Source organism: Schistocerca serialis, chromosome 1 (genome assembly GCF_023864345.2).
Source record: "Schistocerca serialis cubense isolate TAMUIC-IGC-003099 chromosome 1, iqSchSeri2.2, whole genome shotgun sequence".
Taxonomy (NCBI): Eukaryota; Metazoa; Arthropoda; class Insecta; order Orthoptera; family Acrididae; genus Schistocerca; species Schistocerca serialis.
In genome coordinates this window covers 659197210-659218439 of record NC_064638.1, presented here as the reverse complement: position 1 = coordinate 659218439, position 21230 = coordinate 659197210, and the positions used below count along the sequence as shown (strand labels likewise).

At 39.2% G+C, this 21230-nt stretch overlaps 1 protein-coding gene across 1 annotated transcript in view; it reads right to left on the bottom strand.

The window, feature by feature from the left end:
- LOC126479317 (TBC1 domain family member 19) overlaps positions 1-21230 on the bottom strand; it is a 192907-nt gene that overhangs the window by 62760 nt on the left and 108917 nt on the right. Inside the window, exons 8-9 of the mRNA XM_050103774.1 lie at positions 17569-17643; positions 13382-13444 (exon numbers count right to left, since the gene is read on the bottom strand). Of these exons, the coding sequence (XP_049959731.1) occupies positions 13382-13444; positions 17569-17643 (138 nt within the window). The remainder of the gene's footprint in view (positions 1-13381; positions 13445-17568; positions 17644-21230) is intronic.

Sequence of the window (21230 nt, the reverse complement as noted above, 5' to 3'; positions counted from 1 at the left end):
CTCCCCAACAAAGTAATATAACCGCTGAAGAAAGGGCTGCACTATGGAACCTTTGAGAAGATCCGGAAATAGTGGTGCTGAAGGCTGATAAAGATAGTTCTACAATTTTGTTACCTCATAGGTTGTATTTGGAGAAGATGTATAGTCTACTTAGTGATAGGATGTATGAGGGTATTTTGAAAAGTAAAGATACAATGGCTCACAGTCCTTAAATAGAACATTTATTTAGAAAACATCAGTTACATCTTATTAACTGGATTATTTGTTATTTTTTGACGTAATCACTCCCGTTATCCAAACATTTGTTAAGTCGGTGCACAAGCTTTTGTATCCCACAGTCATAGAAGGTTGCCGCATGTTGTCGGAACCACATTTCAACTTCATCTTTGATCTCTTCATCATCATGGAATGACTTTCCACTAAGATGTGACTTCAGATAATGGAAGACATGGAAGTCGGTGGGTGCAAGGTCCAGGCTGTATGGCAGATTGTCCAATATGTCCCATTTGAATTGTTTGAGTAGTGCTTTGGTTACAAGTGCTGTGCGGAGCCAAGCGTTGTCATGAAGCAAGCGGACTCCACTTGTCAGCATTCCCCTGCGCTTGTTTTGAATCGCCCTTCGAAGACGTTTCAAAATCTGGCAATATGCAGCAGCATTAATTGTCATTCCAGGAGGCATACATTCCAACAGAAGAATGCCTTGTCTGTCCCAAAAAACAGAAGCCATGATTTTCTTCACTGAAATCAACGTTTTGCATTTCTTGGCTTTTGGTGAATTCAAATGGCGCCATTGCATTGATTGTTGCTTGGATTCAGGTGTATGGTGATAAACCCACATCTCGTCACCTGTCACAGTGTGATCAAGGAACTCATCACCTGCTTCAGCATAGCGTGTGAGGAGGCGGAGTGCAAAGCCCATCCTTTTCTTTTTGTGTTCTTCCGTTAACAGTTTTGGAACCCAGCGTGCACACAATTTCCTGTACCCTAACTTGACAGTCACAACATTGTAAAGAGTTGTCATTGACATGTCCGGTATGATCTGATGCAATTCTTTCAATGTGAGATGTCTATTCGCATGAATTGCTTCCTCCATTCTCCAAAGAAGGGCATCAAAGATCACAGATGGCCGACCTGTTCTTTGTTCGTCATGAACATTGGTCCTACCTTCAGAGAAATGACAACACCATTTCGTTACAGTTTGTCGATTCATAATGTTTCCATAAACAGAAACAATTTCTTTGTGAATATCCACTGGTCGCTGACCTTTTGCAATGAAGAAAACGTATGACAGAGCGCACTTTGCATTTGGCGGGATTCTGAATCGGCGCAGCCATTTTAAACACGACCTACTCCAACCAGAAGCAATGTTCAACTGCCGAATGACCGCAAGGAGAAAGCTAACGGTTCAAGGTTAACACCAGTGTTGCCAACTTGCTCGCCAAAACTCTTCTGTTCCTCTGGCATACGGTGTACCTTTACTTTCTGAAATACCCTCGTACAAGAGGCTTGATCAAGCCCCAGCAGCATATGTGCAATGGAACACGTGTGCACTTTTGAACTCTTCCTCGTTAGCTCCAGAGACCATCAAGTGGTTACCCATGGCAGTGTACCACCAAGACTGTATGGTCTTCCTAAAGTACATATAGAAGGTCTGCCTTCACAGCCTATAGTGAGTACTGATGCACCCACATATGATTTAGCCAAACATCTAGTTTCTTTGCTGAGACCATTTATTGCCAAACGTTCACATCAGATATGGAACTCTGCTGATTTTATCAACAGACTGGGGGCTCTCCAAGTAAATAGTTTGGATCTTCTAGTGAGTTTTGATGTAGTTTACCTTTTAACAAAAGTACCTCTTGCAGATTTCTTGATGCTAATTGGTCAACAGTTTGAATCGGGCATCACTGCTTTGCTTCAGCATGCTCTTTCCTCAATTTATTTTATGTTTAACCAGGAATATTTTGAACAGTCTGGCGGTGTTGCCATGGGCAGCCCTCTGTCTCCTCTGGTGGCTAACCACTTCTTATGGAGGATTTTGAGGAAAGAGCACTTGAATTAGTGGTTTGTAAACCAACTGGTTTTTTGGAGATACATTGATGATACTTTCATAGTGTGGCCCCACAGAGAAGAAAGGTTAATGGAAGTTTTTCATCAGCTTAACTCTATCCATGAGAATATTCGATTGACTATGGAGCTAGAGAAAGATGGTTGCCTTCCAATCCTGGATATTTTGGTTAAATGAAAGAGTGACGGCTTGGTGGGATATTCTGTTTATTGTAAGCTTGCTCACACTGATTCGTACTTGTATTCTTCAAGTTGCCATCACCCATCCCAAACCATGAGTGTACCTAAAACCCTTGTGCACAGGGCACATATGGTGTTGGATGCAGAGAATTTGCCTAAGGAACTTGCACATTTAAGGATACTTGACCCGGCAAATTAACAGGGCCTTCTCAACTAGAGCCAGGAACCGGAAAGTGGATAAAGAGGAGAATGTGCCAGCCAAGTCCTTAGCTTTTCTACCCTTCGTTGGAAATATCTCCTTCAAAATAGTGAGCATTCTTAATAATTTACATATGAAAGTGTTTTTTTTGTCCACCTTCTAAGATTTTGGATTTACTGGGATCGGTGAAGGATGATTTGTTACTGTGGAAGGCGGGAATTAACAAAAATACTGTGTCAATGTGGTATGGCCTATATAGGACAGACAACGCACACAGTGGAAGAGCATCGTACATAACATCAACATTGCACTCGCCTACTGCAACCCAGTAAGTCTGCAGTTCCGAAACATTGTATTTCCAACGGATACTCAATGGAGTATGACAATATTTTGATTTTGGTCACAGCAACAACTTTTTGGGAATCAATTATCAAAGAATCTGTTGAAATATACATCACGGGAAATCTAATGAACTGTGACAGTGTTTACCAATTGAATAATGGGTGGAATCCCATCATCTCCGAAATTTGCTCAAGGCAAACATGCCAGAAGACCCTGACAGCTGCGGCCAGCGACAATACCGATGGCAGCTGAGTTTTGCAGTTCCACCAGTGAGGGTGCTGTCGCTGGGCAGTGTAGTCCTTCTGTCTCTGTGACTTCAACGCATGTGTGGCAGTACCATCAGCGCACTATATAAGATGGAGGGGAAAACTTCTTCGTCAGTCCTTGTTCGGCTGATGTGAAGATCGCTGGCAATTGTCCAGCTGAAATATCGTGCAATGAAGTTTACGACGACCAGCTGCAAGCCCGAAATCTCTGTGAACAGCTGATTCACCAGGAAAATTATCAAATTTTACAGCAGGCCTTAATGTTCCGGATTGATGCATCAGTCACTGGTGGGTGCCCAGTGGTTCAGTGGTGGGAAGGGTACCAGCTCAGATATTGGGCAATCAGTGGTGCAGCTGGACTCCCTGGCATGTTATTCTTATTTTACTCATTTATTTATTTCTTCATGTTTGTAGATCCAATATACAAGAGAACTGTATGGGAGGGGAGTCATAATTATACATGAGAACAGTATCCTACTTATAGATGCTAATAGATACAAGTTGCAGTATGTGTAAAGGAACAAAATATATTAACATTTTCAAGCTTAGGCACTTCCTAAAGTAAAACAGAAGTATAAAACAATACAATAATAAATTACAAATATTCCATATTAAGTTATAACATTTCTAGAAGTGAAGTACATTGTTATTCTGACATAGCTCATGATATTCAGTTACAAAGTAGTAACAGAAAATGTTACAAGTCAATGTGTCATATCTGACTTACAATATAGAAGTGTTTATGGCAAAGAATTCATCAAGAGGGTAAAAAGAGTGTTCCAGAAGATATTCTTTTAATTTACTTTTAAATTGTGGTATTCCACAAGTAAGATTTTTTTATGTCCATAGGAAGTGCAGTAAACACATTTTTGCATCAGTAATGCACGCTGTTTTGTGCTACGCTCAACTTTTTTCCATCCACATGCAATTCGTGTTTCAATCTTCTGTCATAGCGATGACAGTCACTGTTAGGATTGTGCTTGGGTAGGTTCTTAACCAAAAAGGACATAGGCGATAGGATGTATTGTGAAGTCACTGTTAATATTTTGTGTGTTTTAAAAAAGATTTCTGCATTAATGATTTCTACTCACTCCACTTAGAATTCGGATTGTTCTTTTCCCAGTGACAGATTCTTTATTTGTCACTGGTTGATTTCCCCAAAACATTATGCCATATGACAACAATGAATGAAAATAGCCAAAGTAAGCAGCCTTAACAGCATCAGTATTTGCAGTTGTTGCTATAATACGTAGAGCATAAGTTGCTGAACTAAGTCTTTTTCTCAAGTCCAGAATATGGCACATTCAATTTAATTTATTGTCGATGTGGAGGCCTAAAAATTTAAAGGAATATACTTGATGAATCTCTTGATCATTACAGCTTAGACTTATGTCCCCCAGCACTTTCTGAGACCCATGGAAATGAATATACTGGGCTTTTTTAAAAGTTAAAATCAGGCCAATGCAGGTGAACCATTTATAGAAATCAATGTCACTGTCATGCATTTTTTCAACTAAAAGAGACGTATCATCTGGAAAGAGAGTAAATTTGGTAGTAGCTTTTGTACAGTGTGGAAGGTCATTAATAAAAATAAGAAAGACCAAGAGGCCTTGCAACACTCCTCTACTTACCGTTTCCCAACCAGATGAGGCTATTTTGCCATTTCCATGATTAAGCAATACCCTTTGCTTTCTATCAGTTAGGTATGATTTAAGGCACATTCGCATTGTGCCACTTAAATTATAACAGACAGTTTTTGAAATGACTGAAGCTAATCTATTGTTCAGTGTTTCTAAAACATTATTGATAAATGAAACTATAGCATCATCAGTTGACAGGCCTGCTTGGAACCTGAACTGACAATGGCTAAGAGCCCTGTGGATGTTCAGATGCTCCACAATTCTCTTATGTATAATCTTCTCAAGAATTTTGGAGAAATGTGTCAAAAATGAAATCGGGTGGTAGTTAGAAGCATCAATTTTATCCCCTTTCTTTAATAGTGGTTTCACATCTGCATACTTTATTCTGTCTGGGATGATACCTAGTTGAAGGGCTTCATTAAATGCATGGCAAAGTACTATACAATTGGCATTATGAGAATGTTTAAGTACCTTAGAGGAAATGTTATGAAAGCCAGATGAATTTTTTGTTTGCGTTTTAGTGATAAACTTTTTCACCTCAGTGTAGCCTTCACTGACAGTAATTAACATCTCACCCTTGTACAAAAACAAATCTCCTGTGCCTTAACTTTCCAGTCTCCCACCACCTCCCAAAGTCCCAACGTCTGGCCACAGAGAAGCATTCCCCTCGTAACTCAGCACCACCCAGGACTGGAGCAACTGAATTACATTCTCTGCCAGGGTTTCGATAACCTCTCGTCATGCCCACTATCCTTCCCACCCCTCCCACAGTGGTATTCTGCCATCCACTGAACCCACGCAATACACTGCTACATCCTTACACAACTCCTGTTCCCAATCCCTTACCTCATGGCTCATACCTCTGTAATAGGCCTAGATGCAAGACCTGTCCCACACATCCTCCCACCATTACCTACTCCACTAACATCATCTATCCCATCAAAGGAAGGGCTACCTGTGAAACCAGTCGTGATCTACATGCTAAGCTGCAACCACTGTGATGCGTTCTATGCTGTCTGTCCGCATGAATGGCCACCGACACACTGTCACCAAGAAACAAGTGGACCACCCTGTTGTTGAACATGGTGCCACACGTGATATCCTTCATTTCAATTGCTACCTCACAGTCTGTGCCACATGGTTCCGTCCCACCAACACCAGCTTTTCTCAATTGCGCAACTTTTCCTGCAATACATCCTACATTCCTGTAACCCTTCTGGCCTTAACTTACATTAATCAGTGCTCTCACTCATCCAGCCCCTCCCTGTTCCCATTCCAGCATTACACAGCTGTCACTCCACCATCACACCCAGTCTTTTTATTTCTCTCCTCTTCTGCTACTGCCCCCCTCTCACCTCTCCGCTGCCCACCATCTAACCCGCAGCACTTCACTGTCCGCCATCCCCACCATATTATTCTTTCCCCTCCCTGCCCCAGCCTCCTCCTTACCCCCACCCAGTTGCCACTCCCATCAAGCACTGGTGCTGCTGATCGCAGTGGGGCTTCAGTTGCATGAGACTGCAGTCGTGTATGTGAGCTGTGTTTGCATGCCTGCATGTGTGTGTGTGTGTGTGTGTGTGTGTGTGTGTGTGTGTGTGTGTGCACATGTGTGTATTCTTGATGAAGGCCTCAATGGCTGAAAGCTTTGATTGTGAGAGTCTTTCTGTTGTGCCTATCTGCAACTCAGCATCTCCGCTATATTGTGAGTAGCAATTTTCCTTTTCATAACATTGTTACATCTGAACTGATTTGTTTCTTGAGATTGTCATACTTATATTTTAAAGTATGAAACTCTTCTAACAGCAATGCAATGATTGCAGTCTCGTGTGCTTGCTTTATGTGCATTTTCATTTTCGCAGTTTTGTGCCGCACTACTTCTTCTTTCAGAAACATTTTTATAATGAAACATGCAATACACTCATGATCACAATATATATCAAATTTGTTACATGATTTGCATTTTTTGTTATTTCTATCGCATTTATCCTGGGAACTAACATACTCACAATTTACACTTGGTGCCATCTTGACTGCTGTTTCTGTTCCTCTTAGAATGACAGTGGAGCATTAGCGCCATCACAGTAGAAGCCAACACTACAGCAGATGCCAACTTGACAACCCGCCGACATGATGAGCAGCCTGGCCAGATGTCCAGTATTTGTATGCACCAAAGTTGGTTTGTTGTGCGTACCTGGTCAAGTGTCTTGTATGCCATGTTTCAAAATGATCCTGGGTTTAGTAACCAGCTGGTCCTGATTGAGAGGTAGCTTGAGGCATCTTAAGCAGGTGTCGCAATAGCAAATTTTGCCAAGGAGCTCCCTTATGATAACAAGCCCTCTTGCATTAGGTTTACATCATTACAGGGCATAGGTTTTATTGATATTGATACAGAACCTGGTTTTATAAGCTCTCAGTTTTGGTCTGGTGATAGCAGTAGCCAAAAAAAATTTTGCAAATAAAAATATATATTAAGAAATCTAAGTAATGTCTTGCAAAGAGTAAATATGGTTTATAAATTCTCTGAAGGTGACAACTCATGGTCATGAATAGGGAATAGGATTTGGATTTTAGCTGAAGATAACAGAGACTCTCCATTTTTGTCATCCCAAATATAAACTCATAAGGTACGCTGGCAGTTAAAATTACCCATCACAACAGAGCTATTCTTTCAATTAAAATATGCATGTGGAGTGAAGCATAACTCATCATTTGCAAGTTGATGAAAGGATGTAACTATAATGTTGCTGAGTTCTATGGATACAATCTCAATGCCATTTGTTTCCTCATGGCAAATACAGCTTAAAAAAGGTCTAGCTATGTTAAGGAAGCATTTCCATACTGAGCTACATTAAGGAAGCATTTCCTTACTGACTAGGTGGTTTTCAGTCACTGGCAACATTCCTGGAATTTTTAGATATCACTGTAAGGCATCTTTGTGTTTTTTCTTGAATGCACAATATATCACATTCATTATCTTCTGCACTCATTGTGTAACTGTTGTTCTTTGGCTGCTGATGTACTTCCAGCATTCATGGATATAATACACAGAGTAGATTTTAAAAACAGTCTTTTGATAGAATTCATTTGTTATGCTTCTAATGTAGCTGCACATGTGAAAATAAATTATTCACATGATTTCTATGTTTATCAAGTTTATGCATGAGTCTTTGTTTTCACCTGTTACTGGTGGCAAATTGTGATTTCCAAATAAGAAATGATGCTGACATTAGTGTATTACTGCTACAATGGATATCAAACATCAAAAGTATGTGCTTTTTTGATGCTCTGAAGATGTAACATTGAGCACGAAAGTACAATGTTCTATTTCTTGTTTATGTGACTATCCACCACCCATCAACTTCTCTGTATATGGTGTGGGTATCTTTAGTCACTTCACTGTACATATTCCACCCACAATTTACCTGCATCGCCATAAAGCTATCAGTATATTGTGAACAAAAGTCTTGATGTTCCGGATGTTTATATAAGAAATAATGTTAATCTGATGTAGTGTTAGCATATTAATTCACATAATAGTTTCACATTTTAATGTTCAAGTAATCCATTATAGATGGAATAGAATAACAAAATTATTGTCAACTAGTTGTTAACAAGATAGACTCCATAGCAACAGCCACAACCAAGCAGAAGAAAGAGCACAGTCATGGCTTTGGTTCTGTTCACTGTAGTTTTCACACAACAAAATGAAATGATCATGTGGACTGATGGCCAAGAGATCCATCCAGGGAAGTTCAGCTGCCAAGGTGCAAGTCTTATTTCAGGTGACTCCACACTGGGCGACTTGTGTGTAGATGATGGTGAAATGAACATGAGGACAATACAACACCCAGTTCACGAGCAGAGAAAATCTTTAACCCAACCAGGAGTCAAACCTGGGGCCCGCTGAATGGTAGGCAAACACCCAGCTAAGCTGGTGAACAGTTTCACACAATGCGTGTGACTGATAGTGTAACACTCGTGATTCATTGTTTGCATTGTTTCTCTGTATGGCATATTTATTTTAATGACTAAATATCCTAAATTAGTCACAAAAGGGAGGAGGAATGTGATAAGAGTATTATCACCCTGCCAAGTAAACCCAACAATGCATGTCACTGGGCAGCATGTGAATGAATCCAGAATGAAGATGACCAGCTGCTTCTGCCACACTGTTTTGTATGCAAGGACAAGCAAGAACCAACAACATCACTCCCTCATAAGCTCAACTGTCAGTCACTTTGTTATTTTGATCAAGGTATAGATGTTGGGGTTCTGTGAATGGCATGGTCATTCATGCATTCATTCATTCACACACTGTGTGCCGTTGACTGCATAATGAAGGAGAGCCTTCATGGCTGGGGAATGAGTCAAGTTATACATTAACAGGAAGAAGCAACCACTGCTGGTTAGTCATATGGTAAACATTACAGAAGTCAAATATCCTAAATTTTGTGGAACTTGCAAATGCCCAGAATGAATACAACCTCAAAAAATATGAAGAACTGCTTCAGAGCTATGAGTAATTGCTGGGAGATGATGTGCATGTGGACCCATCCAAGCCTTCTCTTGTGTGACCAAAAAGCTCATAATTACCCTACACTCAACCAGTAAAGAGCTATCAGATATGAAAGAGAGTGCCAGTATATCCTGATTACATCCAAAGGAGCAATGTCAACATGTGAGTTAATGTAAACTGGACAGTACTGAAGTCATCAGGAAATGAGACAGTCATACCATGAAATTTCAGTCGGCAAAACAATAATCAGTATGTGGGACAAGTGCATAATGATGAGAGATTGTTTCAGAATAAAATATGAGCACAGCATGAAATGATTACAATGTTGTCTGCATGGTCATAATGGAATGTACATCTTTGTAAATAGTGCTGGCTTTTTGTAGCAATACTGCAGTGTATGTGGAGTGTGATGTACTGATGGTTCAAAACAATTTTTTCGAGAATATACCAGTGACCTGCTTACCACAGTGTCAGCTCTCATTGTTCAGAAACCACGAACATCTCACACTGTAATGAGCACTGTTTCATCTAAATCTGTGGAGATGGTCACAATTGTTAGATATTTCTGTGGTGACCACATCTTAACACTTGCATTATTAAGTGATACAGCAGATAAATTCCAATTTCTGGCACTATTTAATACAACATACGATCCTGGCTCCTGCATATTGAGAGTAATTTTAACAACAATCATTACATCTAGGCTGTTTTAGAGCATGACATACTGTGCCTCTTCTGGGCAATTTTACATGATATATTGCAGCAGGTCATTACTCAACCACCTGTGGTAAGGAACATGCAAGGCTCCTTCAAAGAATGACTGGTACTGCTGCTTCTCTGGCCCACTCATTTGCCTGAATATGTCACTTATCAGATAGGTGATACCTGATTGATCAGTAATTTGTACAGCACAGGCCCTTTATAGAAAGCATTTTAAGTGAGATGCTCCAGGAACATGGCCACATTGTATATTATTCCATGACACAACATTTATAGGTTTTGATTGGGCTTCATACTATACAGAATTCTTAAAGTCAGGTATCATGTACAGTAACATAAGTCTAATAAGGTTGTTGTTGCTTTTTTTCCCCATGTATATAACCTGTGCTATACCAATCATTTTGGTTGCTATGAATCTACTCAGCATTACAATTCCTTAGAAAGACTAGTACAGTACTTATCAACCTCCCATTGTATTTTCACAAACAGGTGGTGAACCTTATATGTATACTTCCTGTGTAGCAATCCTGTGCACCCATCAGAGTGGCAGATTTTCTAACCACTGTTTTATTGGAATCTGGTAGGCAATTCTTTCCCTTTATATGCACTTTGAGATCTATCAGGACTAACTATGATTTCTGTTTCTCTGAGACACAGTGAACATTAGCTAATTTATTTTATTTCTATTTGTTTTACTGTTACATAGAATACAAATACCATGCCTATAGGTATATTTCTAGCTTTGATTATTGTTGGTATCTATAAAGATTTAATGCATGAATGAGGATATTATTGCTTTCTCTCCTCAAATTTTGAAATTTTACAATATTGCAGTGCCTGTGTTATTCTGAATTACGGTCCAAAGCTCCTTTGGATATGCACACACATCTAAAAGAACAGACATTGCGGTGACTACAATTGTTATGAACTACATTAAGTGTAATCAAAATTGCAAATATGGGCAACCACCAGCTGTATAATTAAATGATGACAGCGAAAGTTTGTGCCGGACCAGGACTTGAAACAGAATTTCCATTATGTGCAAGGGTTGAATGAAAAGTAATGTTTCCACCTTCGTTAATTGAGTTTGGATGGGAATATTTTAATAAATCAAATGCAGAAATAATCCTTAGAATGTGATCTTTAATTACCAATATTCAGTTTTCCACATAATTACCAGCCAATAGGATACATTACTGCCAACGATGAACAAGTTTTCTGAAGCTGTCACAGAAGAAGTCGACACTCTGTTTCTGCAACCACAGTCTCACAGTTCTCTCAACGTGTTCATCAGAAGCATAATGATGTCGCCACAGATCATCTTTCACTATCAGGAACTGATGGAAGTCAGACGGTGCCAAATCTGGACCATATGGAGGATGCTGTACAGTGGTGAGATTCAGTCTCTGAAGTTCTGCAGTGGTGGCATGTGAAGTGTCTGGTTTGGCATTGTCATGCTGCAGGAAAACATTTCCTTTTTCATTTTGGATCCTTGTCAGCCATTGTTTCAGAGGTCACAGAATTGTGATGTAACAGTCTGAATTTATTGTTGTTCCAGAATCAAGGAAACCAACATGGATAACACCATCTGTGTCCCAGAACACTGTCGCTGTGATTTTTCCAGCTGAGGGCTGCGTCTTGAATTTCTTTTTCTGGGACAAATCTTTGTGTCGATATTCCATAGCCTGATGTTTCATCTCCGGTTCATAATGGGATACCCATGTTTTGTCTCCTGTCACAATTGAATGGAGAAAGGCATCACCTTCATTCTTGTAATGCAAGAGGAGTTCCTGACAAATTTCATGTCTGTGTGCTGTCATTTCAGGAGTCAGCATCCGGGGTACCCATAGTGCACAGATCTTCCAATAGACAATCAAAGCAATAATGTGACCTACATGTTCTTATGAAATGCTGATTGTGCTTGCAATTTCTCTCTGAGTGGTACAATGATCAGCCTGAATCAATCTGACAACATTTTGCTTGTGAAACTCGGTGGTTGCTATCACAGGATGTCCAACTCTTTGTTTGTCATGCAGGTCAGTTGCTCCCACCTCAACATCTTTAAACTTATTCACCCAACACCACACAGTACTCAAATCAACACAATCACCATAAACTGCTTTCATTCTCTGATGAATATCCTTTGGGGTGACACCTTCTGCTGTCAAGAATTCAGTGACTGCACATTGCTTAAATCGCATTGCCTGACTGTCTGTGCAGGGTTACATACTTTACACTGTAACAAAACAACCGTTCAATGCCAAGGCTTCCTGCCAACTGGAGCTGTAGAGAAGAGGCTACGGAACAAGCCAGTACCTGCCGCATACCAATGCTGCCAACTGCTGAAAAGTTACGAATGTGGAGGCATTACTTTTCAGTCAATCCTTGTATATTCCCATACAGGTGAAACATATTACCTGAAAGCTGTTTACCCAGTGTTGACAGATAAATATGATATTGCAATTCCTGTGTCATTCTGAACTATGACCCAAAGTTCCTTTGGACATGGATGACGTACAAGTATGGGTTGCAGATGCATGGTTAATGACGTACAGAAATTTGTGTTTGGTTGGGAGTCACACACAGATAGCCAAATGGTAAGACAACCACTCACAATAAGTGGGAAATCCTGCTTCAAGTACTGGTCTAGCACAAATTTTCATTATCACCATTCCATTCTACAGCTGATGGTTACCATAATCAGAATTGCAATTACACTTAATGTATTTCATAACTGCTGCAATCACTGCAGTGCCTGTTCCTTTGGATAAGCATGCATGTCTGAAGGGAACTTTGGGTTACGATTGAGAATAACAAAGACACTGCAATATCTGCCGACACCACACAAATGACTTTCAAGTAATATGTTTCACTTATAAGGGAATATACATAATGGATGTATGAGTGCAGGTTGTAGATGCATGGCTGATGACATATGGAAGGTTGGGTCTTGCCATGCATCATGCATTGATAACAAAATGGAAAGGTGACTGTTCGTGATAAGCGGGAAATCTGGGTTTGAGTCCCAGTCCGACACAAATTTTCATTGTCGTCATTCCATTATACAGCTGATAGTTGTTCATATTTTCAATTGTGATTACACTTAATGTATTTGAAGATTTTATTTTGGATTCATAAAATTTGTCTGTTCAGTGGATATGTAAAGCAGAAATTGGGACTCTATTAAAACATAGTACAAATTAAAGTAGAAATTAAATATATGTGTTTGGCATCTCAATCATTTTGTCGGGCTGAAGCTTCAAAATGCCTGCTCAGCTCCACACCCCAGCAAAAATCTACATACAGCTATGGCTGGTAGTTGTTCCAAATGTAGTTAACATAAGACATCTACTACTTTAAAGTTGTGCTACAACAGTCAATGGGGAAAATCAAACTTGACAACTGAAGAAACAGATAAAAAAGATACTATAAATTTATGTGCAAACAATACCTGATAGAGAACATCTTCATAAACAAAATACTGGTCATCATTTGAAGCAGTCAGTTGAACATCCTGAAACACAAAACAAGTCTTATTACAGAGAAAAAGTGAGTGCTGTTACATTTGTAGAATATCTGAAGCATAACCAGAATCTATGAGACAAGAAAATTACTATCTTAAACATCGAAAAGAGGCAGTAGATGTGTGGTACAAGACAACTTCAATGAAAACTGAAAGTACAGTGCCATTGTCAAGTAATCTGATGTTATTAGTTCAAAATGTGACTGCTCATTGTATGATGTCAATCAAAGAGGAAATTGTATCATTTATCCATTATTGAGCAACAGAGTTGTGAAAGCTACTGAGTTCATCACTGAATAGCCATGCTTAACAACTGTGATGTGCAAGGAAAAATACAAATGCTGCTTCAGGAAATAATTTACAAAAAGTATACCTGCAGCCGTTATATACATCTCATCCTAAATAAGTCGTGGAAGAAACAAGAAATACCTTAAAGTTGATAACAAATGCAACCTGAAGTCTCTTCACATGACATATCAACCAAATATGGTACAGAAACTGTATGGGTGGTTGCTAGAGCCTTCATTATCCTTACTGAAGGTTTCCAAAAGAAATCACCACTGTTTGATGCTTCCTTGACAGCCTGTTATTTTTTAACCACCTTCACATTTCGTGATTGTCCTTAGTTTCCAATTTTACAGTGCTTAATTTTCAGTTCCTTATGTGTATGATTTTCATATTCTCCTTCATCTTGTCAAAGAAAATTATTTTAGATCTTTTCATAGATCTTCATCCTTAAGAACATTCTGCGTAGATTTAGTGGATTTTCTTTTGTTCAGAGGCTTGAAGCACATGTCCTGGATGGCTGCAATTGATGTCTGCCTCTATATATAAATCACAGATTTCTGTGTTTTCTTCATTATACTCTAGTTTCATTCTGAATTCTGTGCAATACCTTCCTTCATTTAGTATGTTTTATTCTAACATTATTCACATAGAAACAAATAACTCATTTTAATCATTCGCTGCTCAGCATCCTCGAAACTCATTTGACAAATTTTACTTTCAAACCCGAGCTTGTTTCTGATCTCATGCTGAGGTGACAGATGTCATGGGACAGTGATATGCAGATATACAGATTCGGGTAGCATCAAATATACAAGGTACAGAAGGGCAGTGAATTGGCAGAGCTGACATTTTTATTCAGGTGATTCATGTGAAAAGGTTTCTGATCTGATTGTGGCTACACGACAAGAATTAACAGACTCTGAACACAGAATATTAGTTGCAGCTAGATACATGGGACATTACATTTTGGAAATCATTAGGAAATTCAATATCTGAGATCCAAAGTGACAAGATGTGCCAAAAATATCAAATATCAGCCATTACTTCTCCTCGCAGACAACACAGTGGCTGACAGCTTTCTCTTAATGAACAAGAGCCGTGACATATCCATTGAGTGGCCAGTACTAACAGACAAGCAACACTGAATGCAGTAACAGCAGAAATCAATGTAGGACATATGATGAAAGTATCTGTTACGGGACTGTGGCAAAATTAGATGTTAATGGGCTATGGCAGCAGATGATCAAAATGAGTGCATTTGCTAACAGGATGACATCACCTATATCAAGACTCATGGGCCTGCCACCACATTGGTTGGACCCTGGATGACTGTAAAACTGTGCCCTTGTCAGATGAGTTGAGATTTCAGTTGGTAAGAGCTGGTAGTAGGATCTGAACATGTCACAGACTCCACAAAGCCATGGACCCATGTTGTCAAAAAGGCACTGTGCAAGCTGGTGGTGGCTCCACTACGATGTGGGCTATGTTGACATGGAATGGACTGGGTCCTCTGGTCCAACTGAACCATTTGTTGACTGTAAATGGTTATATCTGGCTTCTTAGAGACCATTTACAGCCATTCACAGGCTTAATGTTGCTAAACAGTGATGGAATTTTTATGGACCATAATGCGCCATGTCACCAGGCAACAATTGTTCACAGTTGGTTTGACAACCATTCTGGACCATTCAAGTGAATGATTTGCCCACCCAGATCACCCAACATGAATCCTACTGAACATTTATGGGACATAATCAAGGGGTCAGTTTGTGCAAAAATCCTGCACTGGCAGCACTTTCACAATTATGGATGTCTATAAAGGCAGCATGGCTCAATATTTTTGCACAGGGCTTCCAACGAATTGTTGAGTTCATGCCACATCTAGCTGCTCCATATGCCGGGAAAGCAAAGGTCCAACACAATATAAAGAGGTATCTCATGACTTTTGTCACTTCAGTGTATGATGTGTGCTTTTGTTACTTCAGTGTATGATGTGTGTGTTTGTATAACTAATACCAAAATCCAGTTGAATTTTAACAGCGATCAGTCTATGCTCAATTTTAATCATGAAATGGACTCCCACAATGTTCAGTATCACATAGTTCTTCTTTGGCTGTCATTCTAGATTTGCATTTTGCATTAATAAAGAAATCAATCAATCAATCAATCAACCATTATTCCTTCATGAAACACTATAAAGCTGAAATTTACTTCAATCTTTGAAAAAGCAGTGTCATCTAGAATTCATTGATTGAATAGTTTCCTTTATAAGCAGTTTTATTACAACACATTGTGTTAGAATAAGTGGCACCATTTGTTCCCCAACTGTGATGCTAAGTGAATGTGTCAGAGTGAGAATTTGATGGAAAGATTGAGTGTTCCACTAAGCCACCTAATTTATTTCATATTGCTTTTATTGTTAGCTCCAAAAGTCATTAATGTTTACTGTTGTATTTAATTCCACTCTCTCCCCAGACTGAAACTTTCACTCTGTACAAGCTTTTGTAGCTATTAGCTTTGCTGTGTGTGTTATGGTTTGCTTGGAGCTTGTTATCAGTCTACTTGTTTCACAAAGAGACGCAGTAATTGAGAAGCCATGTAACTTTTAGGTGAATGGTGTACCAAGTACAAAGATGAAGGAATGAAATATTTTCAATTCTGAGTTCAGTTTTGTTATGTAGTGTACCAATCACAAAGATGGAGGAATGAAATATTTCCAACACTGAGTTCAGTTTTGTCATGTAGTACAAGTTATTGACATGATATGTTATGGAGAACTCTATTAGAATCATTGACAGTTTAGGATCAACTATAAAATTTATGATGCACACAATGTGAAACTGTGGTAACTTCACAGATAATAAAGAAAAATGACAATATTTATTAGTTATCCCATCATGGGACTGATGACTTTGTAATTTGGTCCCTTTATACCCAAACCAACCAACAAACCAACCAACCAACCTATCCCCAGCACATCTTAATAAAAAAGGTGAATATGGCTTTCTTAACATGGGAGTACATATGAAAGCTAGCAGAGACTGGTTTGTTTACATTTCTTTTTGTACAAAGTCATCAGATAATGACTTTGACAAACATATACAAGATTAAAACATATCACATGTATGTACAAAAATTTGATATGTATCATATTATCTACAAAAATTAATAAATTTGAATTTATATAAATTAGTGTTCTGACAAATTATGGATTACATAGTAAGGTAACAGTTTCTATGCTTATTTGCAAATATTCATGTGTGTTTCTGACTTATAATTTCTTTTGTTCAGCTTTCAACAGTTACTTTTATACCTTCTTTCACTGCTTACAAATCACTGCATACTATAATAGCTTGTGGTTTTTGCCACCAAGCAACAACTTGTTTTCATGGTCTAAAGCAGTTACTTTGAATAGTTTAGATTTCTTTCAGTGAATACAGAAATTTATTTACAAGAAAAGATTTTAATTTTGTTTCAAAAGCATCCCCTGTATGAGCACTTAAAAATTCTGGAAATTTGTTGTACCATAGTGAGCCACTGATAAATGAGCTGTGGCATGTTACTTTTAATTTGGGTCTCTGTCACTAATAAAAACTGAAAAACTTTAAAGAAGAAGATTGTTTTATAATAAGAACTTATTCAGTTGCTATTGTTTTTATGGGTCATTAATACTACTGTACATTTTAGTATTTCATAAAATATATTTTGGATCATTAACTAACATACCAGACCATAATCAACATAACTTTTGAAACTTGCTAACATCTATGCTCTCATATTTTGCTATTTGATTATTATCAAGATTAATCTGTGTAGCAGGTACATACCTTAATAATGAGTTTATCTACCAGAAGATCATACTGAAGTACATAGTACTTCAACTCATTGAAATAATCATGATGCTGAAATACAAATAAAGTGCTATTAGCAACCAGGCTTCGTGCAAAAGATATAGTTGCAGCTAACCAACTAAAAACTACCTAAGAGGCTAGCAGAATCAAATATTCAAGAGGGAAACATTGTATACACAACAAATGAATAAATAAAATCAGGTTATATAAAGAGAAATGGCAGTGATAATATTATTCTTAATACAATAGTAAAAACATATATTTTTGGTGAAAACAATCATAGTATTATTTGTTGTGTGGAAACATTTCACTTCAATTCTGAGTTCTTATCTGTGTTTTGGGAAAGAGCTGTGAGTGTATCAAACATTTGATACCTTGGGATTTCATTCAATGCACATGTACTCTTACATTTATTTACACACTGTTATAATACATAACAAGGATTTATTATTGGGTTTTCTTTCCATGCAAGACCAAGAATAAGGCAAGAGACAGAATCATTTGTAACAATACTGACCGGTGACAGCATATGTTTACCAGAGTCACTTCTAAAACATATTCACGTTAGTCCCAGACAACTAATTTGCAGAAATTAATGACACTGGTCATTTATGTTACTGAACTATTTACCCCATGGATGGTTGGTTGGAACATCAGTTCCACTTAATGAGGAAGGCCTTAGTAATGCCCTTACTAATTTAACTTTTTTCATTTTAGTAGGGTCATTTTTCAAATGTTTCATTGTGCAGTTGCTTTTTGCATTGGGCTGTGACATTTTTCTTGTTGTGACATGGAAGCTCTGCTTCAAACATTGGTGCAACAGCAGATGGAACTTTCTACATTCAAGCAACTGGCTGTGTCAGCATTGCTCTTACCACCTTCATCTCTGGTTATGTTTCCACTTCCATTCACACCATTTAATGAGGTGGGGGAAGATTGCATATGAACAATATCTATGACAAAGTTTCTTTGCTTACCACGTGACAGATGCAGAGATATGTTGTGCACTGTTTTTGTCATGGATTTTTCTTGCTTTGTATCGGATGTTGAGCCAGTTGGCCCCAGTAAAGGAATCTTCTTGGTTGTCTTTTGACAACAAAAAAATGGTTCTGAGCACTATGGGACTTAACTGCTGTGGTCATCAGTCCCCTAGAACTTAGAACTACTTAAATCTAACTAACCTAAGGACATCACACACATCCATGCCCGAGGCAGGATTCGAACCTGCGACCGTAGCGGTTGTGTGGTTCCAGACTGTAGTGCCTAGAACTGCTTGGCCACTCTGGCCGGCTTCTTTTGACAGCATACACTCATTATTTTCTTCCTATTATTGCCAAGGCATGCACATTATGGATGCTGTGGTTGAATTCTACCAATGCAAGATATAGCCCCATCAGTCTTATTGTGCCTTGGCCTCGACTCTCCATGGCCATTTTGTCGTGTACAAGTCAGAAGAGTCATTTGCAGATGAGGTCCTCCAACTATAAAATCTTTCCCTTGATGAGATGTTGTCCATTGCCTAGATGTATGAGGCCACACGCACAGCTGGTCAGCAGCTGAAAGCACGGTGCGATGTCACTGCATTGTAGGGTGGCCCAGCTGCGTCCACTGCATCCAGGAGGACAATTTGGTGGCGGTGTAAGCTGGCTGATTTGGCGGCTTCCATGCAGCACATAAATAGCATTCCAGTTGCCAATTTATATTGCCTTGTGTGTGTCTTGTTACTCCCAATATGATAAATCACTGTGTCCCCAGCACATGTCTCCCAATCAATGGCAGAGAACATGGATATGGATATCCAGGAAGCGTCATCATCAGGACCGGTTCCTGATCAGGTATCTAACAAGCTTTTTATCAAGGTTTTGGTACTCTCATGTCAGCTGCACCTGCAGGTGGACACCGGCACAGCAGTTTTCCTGCTTAATGCCCAAACGTATATAGACCTTGGCTCTCCTCTACTGTTGCCTGTAAACAGGTGGCTATGGGGGTATGATAAACAGCAAATCCCCTTTCTTGGTCAATTCACACATGATGTTACCTTTAGATCAATAACTCAGTATGTTACCTTTATTGTTGTTCATAATGCTAGCTCAGCAAACCATTTCTGGTTTGATGCTTTTCATGTCTTTAGCTCGATAGTCAGGGACTCCATATAGTTGGTATCTGCCAATGCCGCTATCAATCACTAGAGTCTCTGTGCTCTGAATTTCAGAATATTTTTGCAGAAGGCCTAGGATGCTCCAAGACTTAAGAGCCTACATAACCTTGAATCAGTCAGCTCCTAGATCTTTTCATGCTTGGCAGATTCTGATAGCCCTCCAATCCCAAGTCAAGGTAGAGTTGGTCTAGCTCACATCTCTCAGGGTGAGATTCCTATTTACTCTAATGAAAGGGCCACACCCATTGGTACGTGATGAAAGACACTGGTAAAATGTGACTCAGTGATTTTAATGTCACTGTGAATTCACAGTATGTGGTCAACACATACCCATTGCCATGCCTGGAAGAGCTTCACACAGTTCACACATTTAGAAGAGGCTCAATTCTTCTCAAAACTTGATCTTTCTGAAGCATATTACCAGTTACCCTTAGATGAGGAGTCCAAGCATGTCATGGTTCCTAATATGCCTTTCAGCCTGTATCAATACTAGCTGTCAATGTTTGGTGTGGCAACTGCCCCCAAAATACTTTATCATTCTCTGGAACAGGTAGTGTCCACTATTATGCAATGTTTCATCATCATTACTGGGTGTACTATGAGTGACCACTTGCCCAATCTCTGGGCCCTTTTTGAATAACTTTGGGCCATGGGTCTGCATTGCAATCTACAGAAGTCTAAATTTTTCCAACTATCTCGTGAGTATTTGGGCCATACCATATTATGGCAAGGTGCCCAACCCTTGACAAGTCTAACCAAGGCCATTACAGACCTGCCACATTCCTCATCATTGCATGCACTGAAGGCTTTTTTGGTTAAATTGCTTATTACCACTGGCTCATTCCCAGGGCATCCATCATAGCATGCCCTCTATACCTTCTTTTCTGCAAGAATGGTTCCTTTGTCTGGTCTCTGGGTCTCTGGTGTGCGACCAGGCATTTTCCATGCTGAAGGACTGCCTCAGATTGATAGCGTGTCTAGCTACTTTTGATTTTAACAAACCACTGGTTTCGGCTACAGAACCTTCATAGTACAGTGTGGGGGCTGACCTAGCCCATCAAAATGCAGACGATTCAGAATAGCCACTGGTGTTCAAATCCAGAACTCTCCGTTCAGCACAAGTCCGTTACTTTCAGGTCAAAAAAGAAGTTCTGACCAATGCGTATGCAGTCACCAAATTTTACGTCTTCTTGTATGGTACCAAATCCCAGCTCATTACGGAGCACAACCATTAGTTTTGTTATTCAGTCCATCCACAAAGGTACCAAATAAGGTGGCCTACAGGTTGCAGCACTGGTGATTTTTCCTCTCCAAAAACCACTATGACATTCATTTTCACCCCACTGGGCACTGTACCAGTGGGGACATCTTATTTAGGCTACCTATCAGTCCAAACCCCAAGTTTGATACAGACAAGCTCGTGCATTTCCATATGGATGTTGCCTCCTACCAGGTGGTAAATGACCAAAGTTGGCAGGGA